The sequence below is a fragment of the Mixophyes fleayi genome, chromosome 5 (genome assembly GCF_038048845.1).
Source record: "Mixophyes fleayi isolate aMixFle1 chromosome 5, aMixFle1.hap1, whole genome shotgun sequence".
Lineage (NCBI taxonomy): Eukaryota > Metazoa > Chordata > Amphibia > Anura > Limnodynastidae > Mixophyes > Mixophyes fleayi.
In genome coordinates, this window is record NC_134406.1 from 137,153,602 (window position 1) to 137,180,878 (window position 27,277).

Consider the following 27,277-nt stretch of genomic DNA (forward strand, 5'->3'; position numbering starts at 1 on the left):
GTGGCGTGTGTGAAAAAAAAAACCAAGCTGCAGCGCCACCTGCTGGGCAGAGTTATACACTGACCTATATATTTCTTGAAGGGGAAGTGACAGTTGGGGGTGGTTGGTGGTTGCCGGAGGTGACAGTGGGGCGTTTTTAACACCTTAAGTAGCTTGATGAAGGATGTGGCGATGAAGATGAAGGTGGAGGTGATGGAGAAAAATGACGAGGTGGTGAAATGTGGACAAAACCACGTTAAAAAAGGGCGCTTGCGTCGGGAAGTAACGCTCTTCCCCTGAGGAGGCCTGGGCTAGGCCCAAATGCATGACAAGAACCTTTTTAACACCTTAAGTAGCTTGATTTGACTAGAATGCATGAGTATCATGCACGGGTTAACTTGTATCTTTAATATATTCCTTAATCCTCGATTATGTTTTACAGTTTTATAAACATCTCCCTCTCCTTCCCTCACCTCCGCAGTTTGATGTTGTCCCTCTCCTTTTCTGTTTCCTTTCTTTTGTCACATGTAAACTTTAGTTATAATTATTATCTTTTATTTGTATGGTGCCACAAATGGTCCACAGCGCCGTACATAGAGCATGGCAAAACAGTACAGGGTGACAATACATGGCATACAAGGTAGTACAAAACAAAGTGCAGAAGCAAAGTGTAATAAATATAGACAAAGAGTACTATGTATAAATAAGGACAAATTAGCAGAGAGATGAACATAGGGCAAATAGGTAAAAGTGAATTAGAATTTACAGATGGGAAGGAGAGAGGTGGGAGAGTGAATAAAAGGATGCACCTGTCCCCTGTGCCCAATAGAGTGGGCAACACTTACAGAATCAGGACAGAGATGGAATAGAGGAAAGATGGGGTAGGAGTCAAGTGACAAAATTGAGAGATGGGGCAGAGGGCTAAGTGCAAAGGAAAACAAAAGGAGGAGGACACGAGGAAAGAGGGCCCTGCTCAAGGGAGCTTACAATCTAAAGGGGAGGGGGAGACAGACAGGGGAGACAGAGTTTGCAAGAGGGGGTGAGGGGCAAGAACACTGAAAGGAGAAGAGCAGGGAGTAATAAAAAGGGGCGAGGTATAGAAAGGTTAGTTACAGTGAGAGAGAAGAGGGATGGAGAAGGGCAGGGTTAGGCGGGTGAAGGGTAGGCTAACCTGAAAAGGTGAGTTTTAAGGGAGCGTTTGAAGTCTGACAGGCTAATTAAAAGCTTGATCGAACGGGGGGAATCATTCCAGAGAAGTGGGGTAGCACGGGAAAAGTCTTGAGTGCAGGAATGAGAGGTGGTGATCAGATGGGAGGTAAGGAAACGGTCATTGGATGATCGCAGTGGGCGAGAAGAAGTATGAGTGGAGATGGGGTTAGAGTGATATGTAGCATTGGAATTAGAGAGGACTTTAAAAGTGAGGGTGAGGAGGTTTGAAGAGGATTTTGAAGCGGAGAAGGAGCCAGTGAAGGGCTTGACAGAGAGGGGAGGTAGAAGAAGACCGTCGGTGAAGGTAGAAGACCATCAGGAGAGGTAGATAAGTCGGGCGGCAGCATTGAGTATGGACTGAAGAGGAGCAAGACGGGTGCGGGTTGAGTTGATTATTTGTTCACTTGATTTGTGTTGTATTGGAATGTTTCCTACAATTTCCTTAAATTAAAAAATGTTGATTTTCTCCATTTAAAATTTTTGCTTAAATCTGTAAAGCTAAAAATATTTAAAACACTTACTTTATCACAAACCATGATCTGCCAATGTCAAGCAAGAGTTGCAAATTTCAATTGCACTTTGAAAATGTTCATGGTCAGCGAACCAGTGAAATCTGATTGAATTTCAAAATTTTCGAGCATCTACACTAGGGGGTAAATGTATTAATATCCGGATTCTTCAACTCCGGCGCGTTCAGCGTCTTCGGCGATTAAATTTAAAGCGGCGCTGCATTGTAAAGGGAAACTTCCCTTTACAATGCAGCGCCGCTTTACATTTAATCGCCGAAGACGCTGAACACGCCGGAGTTGAAGAATCCGGATATTAATACATTTACCCCCTGGTAACAATTCCTAAGACATTTGTGTCATTTCTGTGTGACCATAACAGACTAGATGTACTTCTGTTTTGTATACATATATGGGCATTTATATTGCCACGCAGCTAGTACCACATACAATATGGGATATACCGAGCGCGGGCTTGTTGCCAAGCAGCTGGTACCATATATAATGTGGGACGCACTGAGCGCGGGCTTATTTCTCTCTGGTTTTGTTTCAAAATATTGCCTTTTTGTCATAGCAGCTGTCCATCAAGCCTATTTAGGCACATTTGAGTGTGGCTCACAAGCCAGCTTTTGCTAGATATAAACCCCTATACCTGGGAGGTGAGTGCATCTGATTTTAACTGCATTTTAATAGTGTTTAAAGCATATAGGTCAGTGTAGGACCTGCATATAATGAGGTACCCTTGATGTGGGATGCAGGCTTAAGTCTTTTGATCAAAATATGAACTAATACCTCATGTTTTTATTTTGTTAGACACACACAGATATGCAGTTTAAAGGATAAGCGCTGACAACTTTCTTTCTGTTTTGTATACATATATGGGCATTTATATTGCCACGCAGCTGGTACCACATACAATATGGAATATACCGAGCGCGGGCTTGTTGCCAAGCAGCTGGTACCATATATAATGTGGGACGCACTGAGCGCGGGCTTATTTCTCTCTGGTTTTGTTTCAAAATATTGCCTTTTTGTCATAGCAGCTGTCCATCAAGCCTATTTAGGCACATTTGGGTGTGGCTCACAAGCCAGCTTTTGCTAGATATAAACCCCTATACCTGGGAGGTGAGTGCATCTGATTTTAACTGCATTTTAATAGTGTTTAAAGCATATAGGTCAGTGTAGGACCTGCATATAATGAGGTACCCTTGATGTGGGATGCAGGCTTAAGTCTTTTGATCAAAATATGAACTAATACCTCATGTTTTTATTTTGTTAGACACACACAGATATGCAGTTTAAAGGATAAGCGCTGACAACTTTCTTTCTGTTTTGTATACATATATGGGCATTTATATTGCCACGCAGCTGGTACCACATACAATATGGAATATACCGAGCGCGGGCTTGTTGCCAAGCAGCTGGTACCATATATAATGTGGGACGCACTGAGCGCGGGCTTATTTCTCTCTGGTTTTGTTTCAAAATATTGCCTTTTTGTCATAGCAGCTGTCCATCAAGCCTATTTAGGCACATTTGGGTGTGGCTCACAAGCCAGCTTTTGCTAGATATAAACCCCTATACCTGGGAGGTGAGTGCATCTGATTTTAACTGCATTTTAATAGTGTTTAAAGCATATAGGTCAGTGTAGGACCTGCATATAATGAGGTACCCTTGACGTGGGATGCAGGCTTAAGTCTTTTGATCAAAATATGAACTAATACCTCATGTTTTTATTTTGCTAGACACACACAGATATGCAGTTTAAAGGATAAGCGCTGACAACTTTCTTTCTGTTTTGTATTATAAAAATGTAGCTGTCATAGGAGAAATATCTTGAAAGATGTTAAAATATACTATGATAATGTGAACTACATTATTTAAAAATGAAAACCAAGATCTGCCTGGTTTTATAAATGTACTCATATCTGTTCATTTATATGGCTTTGTTTCTTAAAGTTATTTTAGCATTACTATGCCAGGAGAAGAAATTAACCACGTGGAAAGTTAGTCAGTTGGTGTTTCATGACACAGAAAAATTTGGGAGTCACTATGGGAGGCAACAGTGGTGACCAAAGGCATATATTAATAAAAGTCTAATGTATACTCTGCTAATGATTCTAAGGATGTTAGAAAAACCCAATTAGTGATTTCTGTGACTATATGGAGACGTCTGCAGTCAATCATTCTTGTGACTTGAAATATACAGTGTGGGTTATGTTATTCCTGTAAAATGTGTAAAAATGTGATACTGTTTCTAACACTAGAGCAATGATCAAAAAATGTTTATCTTCATAAGATTATTACATTGATAATATTAATCATGAACAGTAGTATGGTAGTTAAATGTGCATGGACAAGAAAACACTTCTTACGCACCACTGCTGTTTTTATTAGAAATTATTCTTTTAATTAATTATAGCAGTAACACAGAATCATCTATAGTTCATGAGCTCACTGCATACAGCCAATGACATTATTTTACAAATGAATCATGTGCCTTCTTCAGCTATTGTAATAATGATGTGATTTATTTCCAGATTCACATTTAAAATTATTTGTGATATTGTATATGGTTCAAGGATTTAGTTTTAATCCCACAAATTGGAAGAGTGGAATCAAAACCATCTTGCGCTATTCTGTAGACAAAACAGAATTATGTGCTTATACAATGAATGAAGTGTGTTAGTGGAATGTAAATAATGTTTCCATTAAGGATGTTTTATGATCTAATGAGCAGTAAGAGTAAATATGAAGGGGATTACAAACACTGCTGTAATGAACATTGAAAACATTAATGTCACACGGAGAATCCAAAGTACAAGGCAAAATGTCAGCATACATGCTGTAGTATTGTGTGATTGATGGGAAAGTGAAGAACTTTTACCTGTTTATAGTCACAATACAGAGAAAAACAAAACATTGCACATATATTACACAAGTATTTTCTCCACAGTTTAGGCCCTAGTGTCCCTCAACAGTCTCATTGACATACACAAAGTCTTTTGTGCCAGCATGCAGCAGTATTGTTTACTATCAAGCTTTAAAAAATAGTTCTTCTGTAGACTATGTATATACAAATTAGGGGTGTGCACCGGCCACTTTTGGTGTTTTGGGTTTTGGGTTCTGATTAGCTTGAGGTTTTGGGTTCTGATTTGTTTTGCCAAAACACCCCATGAAAGGTTTTGGTTCTGATTTTGGGTTCTGATTTTTTTTTAAAAAAGCATAAAAAGTGCTAAAATCCATTTTTTTTTTTTTTTTTTTCCACTCCTACACTATTATTAACCTCAATAACATTCATTTCCACTAATTTCCAGTCTATTCTGAACACCTCACACCTCACAACTCATAATATTGTTTTTAGTCCAAAAGGTTGCACCAAGGTAGCTGGATGTCTAAGCTAAGCGACACAAGTGGGCGGCACAAGCACGTGGCCCATCTTGGAGTGGCACTGCAGTGGCAGACAGGATGGCAGTTTGCAAGAGTTTGCTAGAGGTGCAAGATGGAATTGTCCTTGGGCCCTCCCACCCACCCTGATGTTGTTGAAATAGGACATTCGCACTTTAACAAACCAATCAGGAACAGTGAACTTAGTTTAATCTCTGGTACTAATATTTCTGGACTGCAGGAACAGTGAATGTAGTAATATAGATTGCAGTTCCTATTTTTTGGACTGCAGAAACAGTGAACGTAGTAATATAGATTGCAGTTCCTATTTTTTGGAACTGCAGAAACAGTGAACGTAGTAATATAGATTGCAGTTCCTATTTTTTGGGACTGCTGAAACAGTGAACGTAGTAATATAGATTGCAGTACTGCAAGAACAGTGAACGTAGGTAAATTTAGCAGTACTAATAATTCTGGACTGCAAGAACAGTGAACCTAGGTATTGCAGTACTAATATTTCAGGACTGCAATAATATATTGCTCTAGAATTTTTTTATACTTTTTAAATTATTTTTTAATATTTTTTTTTAATTTTTTGGGTATAATTTTTTTTTATTTTTTATTTTTATTTTTTTAGGAGTTTTTAATAATTATAAAATTACTATGGACTTAGCACAACAAAGCACAGGACTAAAGCACCACTGGACTGAGCAGGACAGACACTGGCCAAAGCACCACTGGACTCAGCAGGACAGAGCACAGGACAAAAGCACCACTGGACTCAGCAAGGACACAGCACTGGACACAAGCATAAAGCACCACTGGACTCAGCAAGGACAGAGCACTGGACACAAGCATAAAGCACCACTACCCTACAACCTCCCTCTTCCCTGATGTTAGGCGTAATGAAGATGGCGGCCGCAAGCTGAGAATTTATGACATCCGAGTCTCGCGAGATCCGACGCGAGACTTGGATGTCATAGTCTCATTTCGGATCTTTTTGCCGGGCAGAAGTACCCGAACAGTGCTCGGATCCCGTCGGATCCGCACTGTTCGGGTGGGCTCGGATTAGCGGAATCCGAGCCCGCTCATCCTTAATAAAAATGCAATAACAAAAACAAACTTCCCATTATGGTGCTCCCTACGGATGGTCATAGTGCTTCAGATCTCCTGTTTTTTTTCTATCATTTCATCTGTGACATCAGGAAAAACTTACTTTGGTTTCCAGCAACTAGTTGTCACTGAATACTCCTATTAACCGATTCTGAGTGTCAAATGAACACCAACGTGGTGCCCCCCATTGTAGGAGCGTAAACTGCACCTGGGACCGCTCACACTTCTTGGGCAGTGTGTAGCTGCTACAGCACCTCTTTATTGGTTGCTTTGTCTGACTTCTTCCTGAGCACTTACTGTGGATAAGGACTGCTGGGTAGTTGACAAAACACTGTGCTCAATGCAGGGCAGCCAGGTTATGGATTAAACTCTGAGCTTTAATCTGTTGGTCACATGAACACATCAGGTACAGGTATCTCACAAGAACAAGCAAGATTTTAAGAGTAATGGTTTTATTGGATCAAATAGCTCTTTGAACTCTAAAAGCTTCTTCTGTAAGTGCTTACACAAATCACAAAAGTTACATAGGCTACTATCCTTCTATTATACTATTGTACACACAGGTCTGCCATGGGTAATCCAGCCTTCAGCTTTCTTAACCGATTCTGGGTGATATGTACACAAGGTACGTCTGGACATCTCTACTACAGTTGGGAGGGGGGTGCACCACTCCTGTTCATGTGCAGCCAGCTGCCAGGCCAGACTGGAAGTTCTACTCTTAGGATTTCAGGCCCAGACTTATTTCTACGACTTTGTCCCAATGGTGTAGAACTACCCTAAGCTGAATTCAGCTCCTGAAGATTTTGAGCCAGATTTGGCAGATTGGGCTTCTAGGACTCCACACAGAGAACACTAATTCCAGGTTTATTAGAACCTTTCTGGAGTTGCTGAGAAGGTCTACACTCTCTGATTTCTAGATTTTTGACTGGAGGGAAAGCAATCTAGCACGGCAGATGCCTTCCAAATGCAGAGTTCACTAGCACCTTTATGGAACTTCCAGGATTGTCTCCAGTATTGCTGATCTCTCACTATGTCCCAAGTACTGTATGGTGGGTCTCTACTGGTTGCATGGCAAGCACTGCAAAGCATAGTTAGATGAACCCTAATCTGTGATTTTATTATTATTATTGAGAACACTAATTTAACTTGTGCCCTTTATTCCTTAGTCCGTCAGCGACTAAAATGGAACAGTAGAGTAGATGCACTTTTTGCTAAGGATTAAAAGAATACTAAAGAAAACTAATAGCACCAACAATTGGCAAATCATTTTGAACAAAGAATAGAAGTGACTGTGTGACATGCAATCAAGACTAATCTCAGCACTTTAATGTGTGCCAAGGGAAAATATGCATTGCATGTTTGTTTTCATTTTTCTGGAGTTCTGCATATATTTCCTCTGTGTCATATTAAACAACTCTGTGCTTTTAATTCTTATTTTGCAAGACTCGGCTTTTAAATCTTGTATATCATTGGTTTAATATGTATGTCCAATTATGAAAAGTCATGAAGTCCTGCACCTGCTACTTACACGCAACAAAAGTAAGTCCACAATTCAAAGCATGCACAGTACTGTGTTCCTTGGTACTTTTGGTGATAGTTTATGATTAGCATTTCAGCATTAATAGTTAGACAATGTTTTTTTACCACAAATGTTTCTAATTCACCCTGTGGTACATTATTAACAATTATCAATACTGTTATTTTAGGATTGAGATAGTCCAAAGACAATTTAATTCCCTTTGCCAACATAGGGTGAACAACATTTTCTTTGCTGAATTGCTGGATGATGTGGAAAAATTAAAAGTTATATTATTATTATGTTGTATTTATAAAGCAACATTTTAGTCAGTGCTTTATACTGAGGGGATTGTAATACAAATAAATAACATACAATGCCATGTAACAGAAGGTAAAGATGAACCCGCCCAAATGAGCTTACAATCTAAGAGTTGGGGGTAACAATACATAAAATAGCAGAATAACAATTGTAGCTCTTGGTGTCTGGTCAAGGATACAGCCACTGTGCTAAATCTTGGCTATAGGCAGTGATGATAATAATAATAATAATAATAATAATAATTCTTTATTTCTATAGAGACTTTCTTCCAATAGGACACAAATTACTTTACACTGTTGCAGAGAGTAAGACTGCCATCTTAGGTACACTCAACTGCTAGTCTAGGGAATCACTCACATCAGTCCTTCACCCATTGGAGCTTATAGTCTAAATTCCCTACCACACACACCCACACACCGTGTGGGAGAAATCCAGAGAAAACCCACGTAAACATGGGGAGAACATACAAACTCCACACAGATAGTGTCACGGTAGGATTCCCAGCACTGTGAAGCAGCAATGCTAACTACTGTATCCACCAGATACCATACTAGTTTCTGACTCCAGGCAGTTGGCAATCTCCCATTAAAGTGACAGTAAATGCAGAGCTTCATTCAAGTGAAGTGATCATCCAAATAGGCCCCGCATTTACTTCACACCTCCTGCCCACAGAATAGATACACTCACTGTATAAGTAATCCAGGAATTTGTCATCTTTATTAGGGTTATGATTAGACCCATATTAGTCATTTTCTCTCAGCAATGTAGGTTCCTAGCTTAAGGGCAGTATGCTTAGCTGCTACCATTTTCACATTGGGAAGCAGGCAAAAAAAAAGTAAGTAGTAGAAGTTGTTCACACAATATCTGCTGCCAGTGTGTTTAGGAGGTGAGTGCACTTTAAATACTCAATTGTTAGTAACCCCTCCAACCAGTACAGCAAAACCCGGAGTCTACTCCGAAAGTCTGGTGTTCACTGTTGCCCCTAGTGGTGGGGACAGACTTGGCTGCAGACAAACAGAGGGTCGTGAGATGTGTACCGGCTAGGGTGAACCCAGAAATGGAGGAATATGGCAGACAGAAGCGTGGGGTCCAGGCAAGGGTCAGGGGCCGGCAGCAGACAACGTATCCAGAGAACAAACCAAAGTCAGGGGTCACAGGCAATCCAACGAGGTCTAGAAACAAGCCAGGGGTCATACACGGGAGATCAGGTCTAGCAAAAACAGTCTAGGAGCAAGGAACAGGAACAGGGAGCCTAGCTACACTGGGAGCTATAACTGGCAGTGAGGCTCTGTCCTCACTGCCTTAAGTAGTGAGAGGAACCAATAGGAGCAGAGTGCCAGTGAGACTCCTCCCAATACATCAATCAGAGTATGAATAACCATAATAAACAAATCTATGCCCAGTATATATATGTATAGTAAGGGCATATAAATACAAGCTGCAGATACACTGGAGGAACAAAAAATGTTACTTTCTTCTGCGCGCATGCGCCCGGCTGTAGGACAGCTGGCCGGGCGCTGCGGCAGGCGAGACAGCGCGTCCCGGTTGTTGCCCAGGCAATCGGGATGTGGAGGGCGGAAGTGACGTCCGGGACGTCCGAGGCACTCGGAAGAGAGTCGCGGCGGCCCGCTGGAGGGCCGCGACTCATAACATCGATGTTGCTGAATAGGTATACTTGCAATATCATACATAAGTGATATTCACAATGATATTATAAATAATAAGAAAGCACTTGTTTATAATAAAAAGGATGACAAAGGATTATAAATATCCTTACTAAAGTTCCACATTTTCTCCAGTACTGCAGAAAGACATATGAATATATTGGAAAGAAAAGTATTTGGCATATTTACTTCTTTTTTTTTTGGCACCTGTAAAAGCAAATGCACTTTTACATACATACACTAAAAGTCAAAGATGAGCAGTGATTTTCATTAACACAAAAGGCAAGTTCTATTATTCTTCAATACCAGGCAGATCTTACAGTCTGGTTGGTCTACCTGCCCACAATTTGCCTAAGGTGGTCGCGGGTTGATACCAGCTCAGAGGAGCAGGCGCAGTGATGAGGTTAGTCAATTGGCTGCAACCAGTATAACCATTGTTGCAGTCAATCACGGAGGTACATGGTCCAGGGGGGGGCCCATGAGAGAGGGGAGCCCAATCAGGTGCCTCCTGTGCTTCCCTTTAATTCAGCACATGTATCAGATCAAGATATAAAAGAGCTTCAACTGCGCACTTAGGGGGAACACTCAGTATGCAGTTAGGTCATGGGGGAGGGTCAGCCACCAGGATGTAGTGTGAAAGGAGCAGACACAAGAGAGAAGTATTCATCTGTACATACACCTGAGTCTCCAACCATGCCATTACTGGCCATGTCACATGGGTTCTCAGACAACTGGAAACCTGCACTAAGTGTGCAATTGCCCTAGGCTTCTAGTCAGTCTGTTAGATATGGAGGCACTGTATATATGTATTCATGTAGCAGCAAAATCCCTTTCCTCCTTATACTTAAATCCAAAGGCAGAACTACTGTGGGTGTAGAGGCTGCGGGTGCTACAGGGTCTGGAGGTTAAAAAAGCAAAGTCCTCCTCTGAGTGCATGATGCATGAGCAGGTACGGAGGCCCGGAGGCCACAGCGGCATCGCCATGCCCCTACACAAGTTTTCACATGGGGACAGATTATGCACTGTTCCACCCCTGCTCAAATCACTTTTAAAAATAGAAATAGTGGAGTAGTAATGGCAACAAAACTATTTTAGTATGCTATAATACAGGGTAAAAAAAGGACTTGCAATCAATCCTTGATTGGCAACTGATATATACTATCCCTGATGTCAGGGATTTCCTTGACCATGATATTTTGCACAGGCAGCTTGAGCCAGGTCTCCTTCTCCAGTTGTGTCATTCACCTGAATCATTTTGGTAATTGTAGCTTAAAAAGCATAGGAGGTAGGTGGGGTGATGTGTTAGAAAAATATAAATTAAACTATGAGGAATAGCATAGTAAAAATGTTGTGAAATTAGAGCTAGCCTTTGAAACACCACATTGGTAATTTCCATGCTGACAGTGCAGCACAAATGTCTATATTTTCACCTCTATGCTGGCCTATACCTACTTTTTGTGTCTGCTATGCATGGTTTTGCAAGATGATGGCTTAATTAGAGGTGCATCGGATTTTTCTTGATGATGGGTGCATCTGGGAAATCATAACATATTTAACTGTGCATGAAGCAAAACCTAAAAGACATCTATGCACACATTGCGCCTCATTTTGAATTAGCAATAAAATCAGGTAAGGGGTTCATATTTGCACCTAGATAAACTATGTTGCAAAGCAAGGGGTACAAATTATTTATTTATATTTGCATGCTGGAAAAATACTGTTTAATTTTGGATGCGGTAGGCAAATAATGGGTAGCTTTATTCTATACTGCAATTTAGAGTGGAGCTAGGATGCCCCCTCCCTCCCAGCTCTAAATCTGTCCGCATATTTCAAATTTGCATCCTCCTTAAGTGCAACATGGTCTTGCCAAGATGCAAAAGTACACTTTCTAGCTGGACTTACTATTACTGTAATTGAGGGTCATTATATTTAAATTAGTAATAAGGGGCAAATGTAAGAGAAATCCTGAAAGAGTTCATCATTTTGTCCAAGGGCGCACATCTTGCAAAAATGGGTGCAATGACAGTATGACACTAATTATGAGCTCTACTTGGTGATTTGCCACTTTGTTATATAAATTTCTTTGAAAACATTAAACTATTATACAGTTTATAAAATCTCAGAAAAAAACAATAATTAACACCCTTATAATAGAGTTGTAAATGTACTTAGGCTATAGCATTAAATAAATGAAATGCCAAAATAATCTAATTGAATGATTGAACAGAAATGAAATGACAACATCAAGTGGGCAAGAAAAGTTGCGCACATCCTAAAAGGATTTTCCAAATATCTGGAGCTTAGCAGGAAAGGAGAGGTAAGGCTATAGAGTTCAGTTGATAACATGATATATCAAACGAGTTGTTTAAACTTTTTTACTGCTTCAACACTGTGCAATAAAATAAAAGATTATAAAATAGATGCAGTTCACTGAATTAAGATTTAGGCAATTGAAAAACCTTAATATTATTGCAAGAAAGTAATGAAAATTTGTGCTGGTTCATATGTGCTCATGCTACATCAATATACAGTATATCATGTTACCAATGCCTGTCACTTCCTTTTAGATGACACAATTTGTCTGTATATTTTTATCTATAAATGCTATGTGGAGGCAGAGAGGTTTCCTGCATTAAAACGTTTCTTGTATCTTAATAGTTTTCTTATTCCCACAACACCAGAAGAAAGCAGTAATAACTTCAAAGACACTTTAAGCAGGGCCATGGTCAAGTCCAAAAAAAAATCCCAAATGGTATTTGGCTTATTAGTATTGGAATGATGGAAAACTAGCCAGCTCTTCCCTCCCAGGAGACAGAGCTACTATGGTAACTTAAGTTTAAAAGAGAAGTCTAACAAGCAGCCGTGTAAGTCACTCAGCTCACGCAAAACATCAGCAGTAAAATTTTCAGGGTCAGTAGGATCTCTAGTGAAGCTTCTCGCAGTCCTGGTACTAGCTTTGTGCATTAAGGTGTGGCACATACTTTTGTTTGTTAGTCAACAAAGTAAACAGCACAGACATTTAAACAATTGTATTTGGACATGCCTGGATTTTCGCAACAAGGTTTTCAGAAATCTCCTATAATTTTTTGTGATCACATAAATAAAAATACTTATAACTCAAAAAAGAAATTGAATGTGGCATTTGATCATCTACCCTGGCTACATTACTCTTTGGGGAAAACCAGTTCCCCCTTCCATTAGCTGGCTTCAAGGCAATCCTGATTCTACTCCAACAGAATCAGTAGAAGTTGGGACTGCAATATCTTCTAATGCAAGGGCTCCATCTCAGGAGAACTGAGCTACTGTGCAAATTACATTATCGTTAATGAGATAGAAACCCAAAACATTTTCTTTTGTATTTGTTTTGGATGCAGTAAAGTAATAGGGAATATATGGTCTGTTATATTCTAACTTTGCGTAAAAACATTTATGTAGGAGACAATTAGTTTAGTGGACTTTGGAGGTTCTTTTGGCCCCCTACCCCTCTCCTCTATGTCACATTCCACAGTGTCACTCAGCTAAAATGGTATATCCAAGCGTAAAAATGAAGGCAAACTACACAGGACTTGTGGGTTTGGGAACCACGGTGTTATTTGACAAACCACAGCAGCAACTAATTATATCAGATCTTAGTCTAGAGAACTTGTACCCTATAAAGTTTCCTGGCACATGCTCAGCTCTGCCAACTGCCCCCTTCTTGTCTGTAGCCATTCCCTTGCATTCTGGGTATATATAAATCAGTCAGTCAATTGCACAAACTGCCACATTATTATGCTATTCAACTGTGATCCAGCGTTCTTTGTATTCTGATTCCTTGCGTTTGCACTCGGCTACCTCTAATCTTGAATCTCTGATCATCTCCTTGGCTACAGACCTCTCTGACCTAGGTTTCGTCTCTGGGTACGGATATTTCCGACTACATCTATGACTTTGTATACTGACCTTTACAATGCGCCCTTGACATGGGTATCCTCACTACAGTCCTTCAGGCCATAGCTTCCTATGTATCCTGGAAGTAAATGACACTCTCCCTCTCACCCTTTACTCGTCTCAGAGCTGGATTAATGCTCTGGTGGGCCCGGGGCACTTTAGACAGGTGGGCCCCTAAAGTGTACTATGGCTATAATTTTAGACAAATACACGGACAATACTGTGTGCACTACTGTTAGGTGCAGGCAGCGCCCCCCTCATGAGTAGAGCAGTGTGAAGTGGGACATACCTCCCAACTGTCCCTGTAGTCAGGACAAAGTCCTGACTGAGTGGGTCAGTCCACCAAACTCATGACTGCCCCACCATAATCAGGACAGTTGGCAGAATGTCATGCTCTCTCCTACCTGCTCTTCAAGCTTTCAATACTTGTTGCTGCCGCTTGGGTCCTAAGTTCAGTTGTGCTTGTCTGGATCCTGGAATGTTGGTTCCCTGTTTGGAAATAGAATAGGTACATGACATATAGAAATATCAGCAATGAGTGAACACAGTAGGCCTCCCTGCCTCTATGCAGTCCGACATTAAATCAAAACAATTCATGTTTTATTATTAGTTCCCCTTTCCTATAACCAGCCTGACTGTAAAATAATTTTATTCACCTTTAATAAAAAGACCCATTTCCCCAAACAACCCCAGCATTAAATTAATAGTAATCACATTTATTAAATAAACCAATTTCCTACCATACATTAAATAACTTGCATTCACTTTTAATAAATAGCAATCCTTTTTCCAAAACTCTGCCATTTAAATTAATAGCGCCCAAACCACCCCAACATTAAATTAATCATCCCACTCTACATTGATAAGTCTGCACCAACCCCACTATTAAATTAAATTGCCCCACCATCACCCCACAAACAAAATAACACCCATTAATTAGCCAATACCTACCTCACACATTACATTTCCACAAGCCCCTTGTGCCCTCACACATTATACTGCCACAAGTCCCCTGCTACCCTCACACACATTATACCGGAACAAGCCCCCTGCTGCCCTCACACATTATACCACCACAAACCCCCTGCTGCCCTCACACACATTACACTGTTACAAGCCCTCTGCTACCCACACACATTATATTGCCACAAGACCCCTGCTACCCTCACACACATTAGACTACCACAAGCCCCCTGCTGCCCTCACACAGATTAGACTGCCACAAGCCCCCTGCTGCCCTCAAACACATTAGACTGCCAAGGCCCCTGTGTCAAAACACTCACACACACACACTTACCTTGCTTTCTGCTACATCACTCGACGCTGCTCAGATAGGAAGTGAAATGAACACTTCCTGTCTGAGGCCAATCAGGAACAGGCAGCCCCATGATTGGCTGCCTGTTGCTGCCACTGACGACCAATGATGTTTTTATTAACTTTCTTTTTCACCACCCCTCCCCCGCTCGCAGCACACCACCCCCGGGGGGAAGGGGGGTCACGAGCGGGGGAGAGGTGGTGAAAAAGAAAGTTAATAAAAACATAAAGGCACACCAGGCAGGGCAGGGGTTTACATCGCCAACATCTACCTGCTGCACTTGCAGCAGCTACTCTCCTCCCAGGCGACGGGATGCCCTCATAGAGAGAGGCCCCCCCCCTTAATCCGGCTATGTCTCCTCTACTCAACTGTCTGAAAAAAATGTAATTTACTTCTACCTACAGCTGAGAAGGAGGGCAGTGAAAAATGATTCCACAATATATAGGAAACATAACAAGAACAAATGTGACAAAGTAAAAGAAATAAATCTCTATAACTCCATTAGATGAATTATATGGGAAAGCTTTAACAATGGTTTTAATGTCTTCAAAATAACAACTCAAATTGAAAACACTGAAATATATAAATAAGCTGACCAGTGACAGGTACACAGTGGCAGATATACTATTAATGGAGACACACATCTTTAAGCCCTAAAGAGGTTCCTCTTTCCTATAAAACTCAGCTCCAAACTGTCACAAAGAGTCACACGGAAAACAATTGTGACTCTATAACCCCTGTAGAGAAAATGCATACCTGCCAACACTATTGGACTTGGGATGAAGGTGTAATTACCTCATGAAGACGGGGCAGCTGTTTTGTAAGCAGGTGTGCCAAGGGGGAGGAGGGTGGGAGGGCAGGTACTGGGGCCTGGACCTGTCTGTATTGTGTCTGGGAGCAGATGCATGAGCTCGTCAGTTTTTGTTTAGCTTGATACTTGACAATGGGAAAAAAAGTACAAATAAAGACGTCAAATGGCAGTGGATAGCTCAGTGGGGGCGGAGGAGTCGAGCAGGTGGAGGATGTGTAGCTGCTGTTGGACATATGCAGTGGCCCACACGTACTTTACACATATGCCAAACATGAGGCACTGACGCAACATGACCATGGAGAAGAAGTCACGTCTTTCCGCATACATGCAGTATCCACAGCAGACAGGGAAAGCATTAGTCTTTACCTCATCACTTTAGACTCATTTTCTTAGTGGGGCCTGGGAAATTGCTATGTCGAGGCCCCAGTAAAGTTCCAAGCTTCAGAAACATTAAGTTACCCTGGTTAGAACAAATGTTAACCAAAAAAAAGATGGGCAATAGACTTGAAATTATTAATGATTTGCTGTCACTGCATTTGAATTTATAGTGATACTGAATTTACACCGATGCAACGATGTTCATATTCCAAAAGGCTCTGTAAATCAAACCAGGGTTGTTAGTTTAATCCACTTTCAGTGAGGGAATCTGATTATTTAAAAAAAAAAAAATCAAATGGAGAAAGCACAGTAATTAATGGAAGCAGTAATATCCATGGGTTAATGCCATCTAGAATCTTTTTTAGACATGCTTACGATGTCTGTATATACATGGATTTTAAAAGAAAATAATACATATTTTTATTTTAATTTACTTTATGCCATATATATTGCATGTTGTTAGTGTGCGTTATCATTCAATGTTACTGTTAGATATAAAGATGAATAACTAAGTACATAATGCTTTGTCAGTGAAACTTATCCCAAAACACTACAAGCACAATCTATGAGCTGTGATGGGAAATCTTCCTTATAAAGCAAAATGCATAATCTTTAGGTTATGGGAAAGCTATGTCCATGCTAGAAGTGTTTACTTGGAAAGCTGCACCCAGAAATGCTCTGTTAACATTTATTGTGTATATTACACTATTCAGTATGTTTTCTACTGTAACTGAATCTATTTTTTTTTATTAGTTTTGTTACACTTAAAACAAACAGGAACATTAGAAAAGACAATTGAGTTGATTAGCAATAGCTACAAATATGTAGAACAATGTAACATTTTAAATAATATTTTAATGTAACTCATAAACATAGTGATAACAAAGACAGAGTGGAAAATAATTTTCAGAAAGTACCATTAAATCAAATTGATTATATGCATTAGCTGCACAAACAGGCTACTATCTACCATATGGCTCTTTAAACTAGAACATTGTCAGTTATGAAATAAGGAAAATAAGAAATTACACTAAATTACTAATTTTAATATATGTTTTGGGTAGTTGTTTGGATGCTCCATTCATATTTTCTTCCGATTCTTTGAAAGGAAAAGCTGGGATTCTTCTGTTTTGCATGATCGTTTTCATTGACATTTTATATTAAAGGCTGCGGGGATCATTTATGGTGAAGAAATTACAGAGGCATATTTTCTTTTTACTTTCTCTTTACTTTTGTATATATTTGTACATTTTTGTGTATATATTTGTGTATATAGTTTTTACTTTCGTATATATAGTTACAATGGTCGAAACCTAATTTCCAAATTCCCACCTACTTTCATTCACAGTGAGATTACCACCTTAATTAACTTAAACCCAAAATTTAAATTTTCAGATATGAAGGTAAAACACATTATTCAGTCTTAACCTGACATTCCCCTACAGCTGTCAAGAAGAAAGGTATTACTTCTTTACTGCTTTAGAGACAGCGGATGCTAGGACTGCAGTCACTTGAGCTACTGTTACATCATTGACCTTGCCCCTGTGCATGAATAAACCAATCCACACAGTGTATTTTTGCAAAGCCAGTCTGTCAAGCTGTCAATCCCTCTCTGCTTAGTTAGAGAAGCAACTCCCTCCTAACATGTCAACTTGCTGTAGAGAAGTGAAAGAAAGCATGCTGGGCATATTTAGTTAGTAAATATAAACATGTCAGTTATTTAATGTATATTATTCAGCTCAGCAATACACAATCTTTTAAACATGTCAAATAGTAGATTTACTTGTTCATTAATGTTTTCTTTGTGTAACTAAAATATTGCTCTGTTGAGCCTCATTTATGTCTTATGTGACCATGACAGTACGGGGACACTAGAGCTGTCTTTATTTCCAGTAACACTATTTTACATTTAGAGATAAATATTGTAGATGGAACAAACAGCATCCCAATGACACCATTGGCTGAATACGGTTTACAGCTTCCTCGAGCTAGTGGTATCTGTGGAGACATCTAGAGGCTCCAAGGACACCCAGAGAATTTGACACACCTACTCCCTCTTCAAAATAAAATATTAGCAGTTGTGCTCATGATCCATGAGTACATGGCATATATTCTACATATCATATGTATTGATTTGCATATCTGGCCAGGGCTTGCTGAGCTTGCAGTGCTAATAATCCTACAAATCTAACCAATATGAGATCTGAGTACAGTTGTTGAAAATGTGAAGGAACATAATTCCAATGTTTCAGTTATAGAGGAAAATATGTAAGCTGAACTGGCCCCTTGTTGCCTCATTTATTCTATGTAGTCTATGTTTTACAATGACTGTTAGCTGTTAGAACCTCCATATTTATTAATTCTTTACACAATGGCACGTGAATGAAATGGCATGTCCTCCCCATCTAGAGGTAGATAATTTTTCCAAGTGTTCTATGAAATTCTGCTTTCTCTTTGTTGGAGAGCATTGCATTCACAATGCATATCACACTGCCAACTTGGTTTCAGCGTTAGCAATAGAAGGCCCTAAACTGCGCCCATCTATCTTATATGTGTTTTTTTGATAAGGTTTATATAGAGATGCTCAGGCTCAGTTTTTCAAAACCAAGCCCCCCCCAAACATCGTCAATCCAAACACTGAGCCGTCACGGTACTTTCCTGAGTCCTTGGATATGAAACAAGGCAAAACATTGTTGCGTCGTTGGATCTCACGAGTTTTGGATTCCATAAGTACCTCCCTCCCCAGGAGATCCAGCCTCAATGCTCATACAGAAACAAGGGTAGCAGTGTTCTTGTCCCTCTCCATTATCTAGTGCCATTGCTCACACAGAAACAGCGCTAACAGTGTTCTTGTCACTCTCCAGTGCCATTGTTCAGTGCCATTGCTCACACAGAAACAGGAGGGGTAGCAGTGTTCTTGGCACTAGAGAAAAATTGACTGGAAATGACTAGAAACTAATGTTATTGAGGTTTATAACAAATGTAGGGAAAAAAAAGAGCCAAATTCTGTGATTTTAGCATTTTTTAGCATATAAAAAACAAAAACAAAAAAACCCCAGATCCAAACCAATACCAAAACAAGTGAGGGTTGTTTAGTCAAATCAAGCTACTTAAGGTGTCAAAAAGGTTCTTGTCATGCATTTGGGCCATAGCCCAGGCCTCCTCAGGGGAAGAGTGTTACTTCCCGACGCAAGCGCCCTTTTTTAACGTGGTTTTGTCCACATGTCACCACCTCATCATTCTTCTCCATCACCTCATCCTTCATTTTCATCGCCACATCTATCCAGAGGTCTATCCAGACACAGGGATCTCTCTCAGCGGTTCTGAGTATCACACTCCTCTCACTCTGTCACCCCCGGCAACCACCAACCACTCCCCACTGTCACCCCCGGCAACCACCAACCACTCCCAACTGTCACTTCTCCTTCAAGAAATATATATATATATTTTTTAAATCTTTATAAACACTTTTAACAATTAACAAATTAAATTAACAAATTAAAAACATCTTAGTATACCAAATTTCAGCCCTTTCTGAATTTTTTTTCCACACACACTAAGAATTTAGTAGGTCAGTGTATAACTCCGCCCAGCAGGTGGCGCTGCAGCTTGGTTTTATTTTTTCCACACACACACAGACAGACTAACACACGCCACTAAGCATTTATATTATAGATATAAATGTATATACAAGTTAACCCGTGCATGATACTCATGCATTTTTTTGTCAAATAATGTCAGTATACCAAATTTCAGGTCATTCGGATGAGCCCTTTCTGAGAAAATAATTTTTTCCACAGACACACACACACTAACACAAGCCGCTACACATGCAGGGGCGGATCTAGAAAATGTTTGTTCCCCGGGGGATGTTAGGGTGGGGCAATTTAGGCCCCGCCCCCTTTCTGCCTTCTGAGGCTGCCGGGGGCTGCACAGTATGTGCAGGTCCGCTCGGCAGTGACAGTGTGCTGCCCGGCTGCTCTGATTGTGTTTAAAACACAATCAGAGCAGCCGGGCAGCACACTGTCACTGCCAAACGGACCTGCACATACTGTGCAGCCGTCGGCAGCAAACCCCTGCTAGGGGGGGGCGATTGCCCCGATCGCACCCCCCTGGATCCGCCACTGTACACATGTGTGTTCATGAGGTAAAATTACCTCACGAAAATGAGTTTGACCTCTCAACTCGTCAATAATGTCAGTATACCAAATTTCAGCCCTTTTTGAGGTTTTTTCCCCACACACACTAAGAATTTAGTAGGTCAGTTAACCCGTGCATGATACTCATGCATTCTAGTCAAATCAAGCTACTTAAGGTGTATAAAAACTCCCCACTGTCACCTCCGGCAACCACCAACCACTCCCAACTGTCACTTCTCCTTCAAGAAATATATTGGTCAGTGTATAACTCTGCCCAGCAGGTGGCGCTTTAGCTTGTTTTTTTTTTTACACACACACACAGACAGACTAACACGCCACTAGACATTTATATTATAGATACACACACACACACAAGTACATACATATACATGTATACATACATATACACACATGCACACATGTATATCTTATATATATATATATATATACACACAAGTTAACCCGTGCATGATACTCATGCATTCTAGTCAAATCAAGCTACTTAAGGTGTTAAAAAGGTTCTTGTCATGCATTTGGGCCATAGCCCAGGCCTCAACCACCAACCACTCCCCACTGTCACCCTCGGCAACCACCAACCACTCCCAACTGTCACTTCTCCTTCAAGAAATATATATATATTTTTTTTAAATCTTTATAAACACTTTTAACAATTAACAAATTAAATTAACAAATTAAAAACATCTTAGTATACCAAATTTCAGCCCTTTCTGAATTTTTTTTACACACACACTAAGAATTTAGTAGGTCAGTGTATAACTTCGCCCAGCAGGTGGCGCTGCAGCTTGGTTTTATTTTTTCCACACACACACACAGACAGACTAACACACGCCACTAGACATTTATATTACAGATCATATATATATATATATATATATATATATATATATATATATATATATATATATATATATATCTATATTACACATACACAAACACACACACACACACACACACATACACAAAATATGACTTTGTATATGTGGACAAAGCACTTATAAGGATCAATGATGCCTTCCACTGTTGTGGTGATTTGCCCTAGTGTTCTCTTAACTTAATAAACAATAGTGAGATGCACAAAGACATTTGTATCCATAAATGTTACTGGACTATGATTCCTATAATCCTCTTCCAGTGCACAAAGTATGGCTGTATTGGGATTGTTTGTTTGATTTGTTTTCTGTAGGATCAGCTTAAAATGGGCATTGCAATAATTCAAGAATGCCTTTTTAGAAATCTGAGGCTATTTAAATCTCAAGTGGTTTTCAAGATAAAACTAGCTTCTTCCAAAAGTATTTTGGGCAGGAAACCATCTACGCAGCCTTCCTCTAAATCATAGGTCATCAGGAAAAGAAAAAACAGAGAAGCCAAAGTTCCATAGAAAAATTCAGTCACTCCACCAAATCTGGCAGCTCATAAATCTTTTTATGAGACACTCTCCAGTTATCTGGTACGATAGTAATCAAATCCATCCTCTCTCTTAGCAAAGTTGAGATTATTTTGTGGAGTCTCAAGTGGTAAGAGGCATTGTACACCTCCCTTGGCACACCTTAGCTCTCAGGATGTGGTGTATATATAAAACACAAAACCTTGCTACAGGTCTCTTTCTTTTCATTCTTTCAGTTTTTGCATGCTTTGTAACTTATTTGTCCCAGATGGGGAAAAAGTTCTACATTTGGTCTCAATGATAAGAATAACCTATATGTCCTAGGGTTTATGCCTTGTACAGTAACATCCATCAAAAGCTTATTTCATCAATGCACACTTTTCTGGCGCCAATTCTGTTACTAATAATTAATTATGCATTTATACATAAGCTGCATCATCATCAGTGCAAACATAAATATAAGAAATACACAAGAGCCATGATGCAAAACACCGTTTCTCCAAACTAATTTTTGCCATGGTCTTCTGATTGTGATTTACTTTACCATCTACGCAGAGGTGAAGTACTGTATGACAAACTTAAACAGAATAATTTTTAAAATGTGCAAAAACAAGCTTAATTTTATTCTGCATCATCCACAAGGCACAACTATTAATGTGTCATTTTTCATGCACACTTTCTAAGGAATGAGCCATATTCGGATCTGTGCTTTGTTCCGTCTCTGAGTAACAACAACAAGCGTGGTGTTGGAAAACATTGCATGTCTTATCTTCCTAAACAGCAACAGACTTACACTTGCAATGGCACGAGCAATTTGCCAAGCCAAGTGTAATAGTAGAGAGAGATCTACTGTACACAAAGGGAAAACTTTGAATTATTAATAGCCTGCCGTTAAGGAAATGATAGCATTTTATCACCCACCTCTAGTAGCAGGTCTCCTTCTGGCATGGCAATCCCTACGGATGGGTTGTCTTCCTTTATTGCGTGACCGACCGGCTGGCAGGGATGCTTCTTGGAGTGCTGTTCCTCAATTGCTGTTAAACAAGGTGAGTGGAAAAAAAACTATATAAGTAACAGAACTGATCAGTGTGATAGACTCAGTGAAGTGTTACAGTCAGGGGTCACAGAAAGAGCAGCATGCAATTTTCATATCTCACAGCCTAAAGCGTTGCTTTGATTTTTATGATTTGGCAGATCTTCAAAATTACCATTCTGTGTATTTGCATCAATGCTCTCATAATCCTTTGTATGTGAACCTGTGTAAGATTGTTGCTTGCAGTAAAAAATTACAAATAAATATATGTATTAATGGATCATTTAGGCTATTTATAGTCTTTTTACAAGAAAGTATAAATTAAGTAAGTGCTAATGTTGTGCATAGAGTTAATTAGAAGAATATTATACTTTCATGGTCACATAAAAACACAAGATGCCAGCCTGAATACAGGGAAATCTAATGTGACTTTAAATGGCCTTATATGACCATTCTAAACTTGGGCAAAAGGAGCATTTGTACAGGGCCCATCAGGTCCGAAGTGCAGGTCAACCATTATATTTTAGAGATGTAGCTTGGTTGGAAGAAGGCCATAAAATTCCTTTATCCACCCCTCCTTGCCATCAAGTACCTGAAGACCACCTTTTGAACTTCATTGCTGCATTTGGACATCGATTTACAGCTTGCTAGGCCTTGCATATCAGGATATCTCCATCCTATGCATCGATGGGCAGTCAGTTCTTTCCCATTTCTGATCATTTTCCCTAAACATTCTGTATTAAATATATATGTTTTCCAATTTTGTACTTTAAGAAAGTCTATTTATCTCAAACAAAACTATATACAATTCACTAGAATAGACTAATTAAAAAGTTGATTCCTGTGTAGTCATTCTTTTAAACAATGGGTACTTCACTTGTTAAAATCTCTTGGAGAAAAAATAATGTTCCTCACTCAGTTAGACAACAGTATGCGACATCCCGGAGAAACCAAATTGCTTGGGTTCAAAGCCTTTCTAATATCAATTTCAAGATCATAAACAATGTAGAAATGTTACCTATATGCACAGGCATCTGTGGCCCCCAAGTAGTGTTGACAACTCATCCTATTAATAACAGACAATTGTATATCTCACTTGACTTCAGTGAGCTACAGATTCTGTGTAATTTATATTACCGTGGGGCACATTTTGGAACCATATACACTGTGATATCAGGTACAATTCCCGATACCACTGTAGAAATATCAGCATCTGGCCAGCATAACTTGTCTGCATTGCAAGATAGTAGTAAAAACATTAATAAGTGGCAACCCTCAACATGTGCTGCGGGAATACGTAGGCTTTATTTAGGGTGGACCGTATCTTATGAATTATGGGTCCATTTTAGAGAAAAATGCAGATATACACTTACATTTCCACTTTAGGATACATGCAACTTTAAATTAAGCCTTACAATATGTCTGGCCCAAAGATGCAGTCGTCATCATCATCAACTTGAAAACTAGCAACAGGCCTATGGACCCGAAAAGATACGTCTCCAAAAAACATATCTTAACGACGTGTATTTTTCAAAATCTGATCCATCTCTAAAAAATAGGTATTTTGTAAAGTATATGGAGCAGAAAAGAAAACTTAAAAAAAATAGGCTAAATAAAATAAAAATGTCACTTTTAATGCTGCCCTAGATTCTGCCGAGCCCACTAACATCTAAAACATCGCTTTTGTTCATGGCCAGCATGAAATGCTTATTTACAAAAGGTTTAAATTAAGTTCATTCAAATACATAAGAATGAGAACGCATTGGAGGATATTGTAAAATTGGGATACAATAGGCCACACGTTTGATCTGAACACACCATCCATCTGCCAACATCATGCCCGTCTCATGTAAATCCACACACTTTTTCTGACAATCCATGCCCCATTCATCCACTCAATCTCGGGACTGTGCCGAGAAAATTGGAACTGTTGGCTGGTAAATGTATTCTCAAAAGCACCGGTGCAATAAATTAACATATTGTTAACATTATTTCTTAAATGTGATGTTTATTAGCACACAAAATGAAATAGTGACAGAGTCTTTGCAAACTGTTCCGGAGACATCGCAGCACCTTGTACCAAATTGAATCCCCCACCCCAGATGTGAGATGTTCACTCAAATGTATTTGTTTTAAGTCATCTATTGATAATAGGATCATTTACAAACATTTTATTAATGTTTCTGATTTACACTATTTTGCAGAGAACTACAACCTTGTTTTTGCAGCAATACATAAATCTAACAGCAGGCAGTTATATTGCACTGAATAAGAAATTGAAGCAGAGGAGAAAGCTGTACTATCTTTGCAATTGGAATGGATACAACTGAGCTAAAACCTCAAGCACACCAGAGAATGCACACAGATCCTGACCTCTGCCCCTTCCTGTGTGTCTGAGGAAATATAATGCAGCTGATGTCAACAAGCAAGACGGCATCCATCCGAATGCCATATCACCTGCATTGCTCACAACTTACCTGCTTTTAACCCTCCCACCTATTTAATACTCTTTCATGCTTTCACTACATGTGGCAGGATCCAATCCAGTGTTGTCATACATTTGGATGCCGCTATGTGTATTTATAGCATAGAAGACTTTCAGGTAATGTGGAGTAGCGAAGTAGTAAAGTACGGTGCAATGCAGTGTAGACTCATCACTAGTTCCTAATGGTGGTGGCAGCACTTAAAATTAAAAAATTTCAAATCAATAAATTATTAACTGAGAGATATAAATTTAAAATAAATGTATGTTATTCCCTTTTAAGAGGTATGTTATTACTTAAAGCGTTCCCACCAAACTTTTAAAGTAATGACATCACTGAATGCCAGTTAAAAGTAATAATATTGACAACAGCCTACACAATTTAAATGTCCCTTATGTATTAGCTTAATAGAAACCATAAGAGTTCAGGCTGAGTGTTTTTATACAGGGCACATAGTTGGAGGGTGTGTTATTCTTTAAAACACTCAGTCGCTCATACACTACAGGATACATGGTCTCAGTGTTCAGTAATTTATAATGACCATGTCACAGTTCTAAATATCCTTTACACTGTGTATACATTAAATGGGACATTTATGCATGAAAGGTGTTGGCAAGTTCAGCAAGCCTTGATATTTACCTTTTTGTCACTTTTTTATGCACATGAATGTTATTTATGCACTCAAACTCCAGGGGATAAATTTACCAAGCTGTGAGTTTCTGGTGGGTTTGAAAGTGGATATGTTGCCTATAGCAATCAATCAGATTCTAGTTATCATTTATTTACTACATTCTACAAAATGATAGCTAGAATCTGACTGGTTGATATAGGCAACATATCCACTTTTCAGACCAGCCGGAAACTCACAGCTTGATACATTTATCCCCAGAACTTCATATTATGGTAATGCAAATTGATGTCCTCTAGTAGTAATTACAAATGGATCATGGCTTTTTTAAACTAGCACCCCAATATATCTTCTACACAAGACACATAAAATAAAGTAACTTAAAGAAAACATTGCAGTGTAAAACCCCTGGTGAAAGCATAAGGAAAGTTAAGAAATGATGAGGATCAAATAAGGGTCAACCAGCTGCCTCTCATTCCTGTCTCTTATACTCGGGATAGGTGGCCTTTCCACAAATCCAGTTTTAGGGCTAGATTTCCTAAGATTCGAGCTTGGTAGCGGTTTTAAACTGCCACACATCGCCAGTGGTTTAGTGGTTTAAACCCCCGTATTTACTATAGGGCGGTTTGAGGGCTGCAATGTAAAATAGCTGGCGATGTGTGGCGGATTGGTTAAAACCACCATCCAAAAGACAGGTTTTTTATTACCTGCCTCTGAATATCTTTAAATTATTGGAGCACTCATTATTTATTGATTAGGGGCAAAATTAATTTAAAATGGGGGCAAATTTTATTTTTCATTATATTAAGGGGACACAAGTATTAAATTATTTGGGCACTATGTAATGCCAAATTGTGCTACATAAATAATTATATCCACCATTAACAATCGGTTAATATAATTATATATTCACATTTCCCACATAATATAATACAATAATAGTGTCCACTTACAATAAGGAAAAAAAATTGCCACATAAGTTAAATAATTAATTTTGCCCCTTAATAAATAATGAGTGCCCCAATAATTTAAATGTCAATGGTGCTTCCACTTATGTTCTCGATGACCAAATAGTTGAAACAGCATGAAGCAATCTTGCCACTCAAAACCACCTCTTTTATTTTGGCCGCTTGGATGGCAGTTTTGCAAACCCCATCTTTATAAATCTGGTGGTTTGTATGTTCATCATAGTTAAAATTGGAGTGGCGATTTGTAAAGTGGTGGTTTTGTAAAATGTCAATTCTGGCTGTTTAAATTGTGGGTTGGGCTTTAATAAATCTTGCGTGTGGCTGGATCACTTATAGATAACTTATTGTATAAATATATTTAAATTATTAGTGCAGTGTGCCAATTTATATCATTTCAAATGTACTGATTTTTGATACTGTGTATTACAAATGTACTGATATCTTTTTATATTGTGTGTATTTCAGTATAGGAAAATGTATTGATTTCTAATG

At 39.2% G+C, this 27,277-nt stretch overlaps 1 protein-coding gene across 2 annotated transcripts in view; it reads right to left on the reverse strand.

The window, feature by feature from the left end:
* Positions 1-27,277, reverse strand: part of AHRR (aryl hydrocarbon receptor repressor) — a 284,468-nt gene that overhangs the window by 101,134 nt on the left and 156,057 nt on the right. For both annotated transcript variants that reach the window (XM_075212851.1, XM_075212850.1), the window contains exon 4: positions 22,595-22,707. In XM_075212851.1, the coding sequence (XP_075068952.1) occupies positions 22,595-22,707 (113 nt within the window). The remainder of the gene's footprint in view (positions 1-22,594; positions 22,708-27,277) is intronic.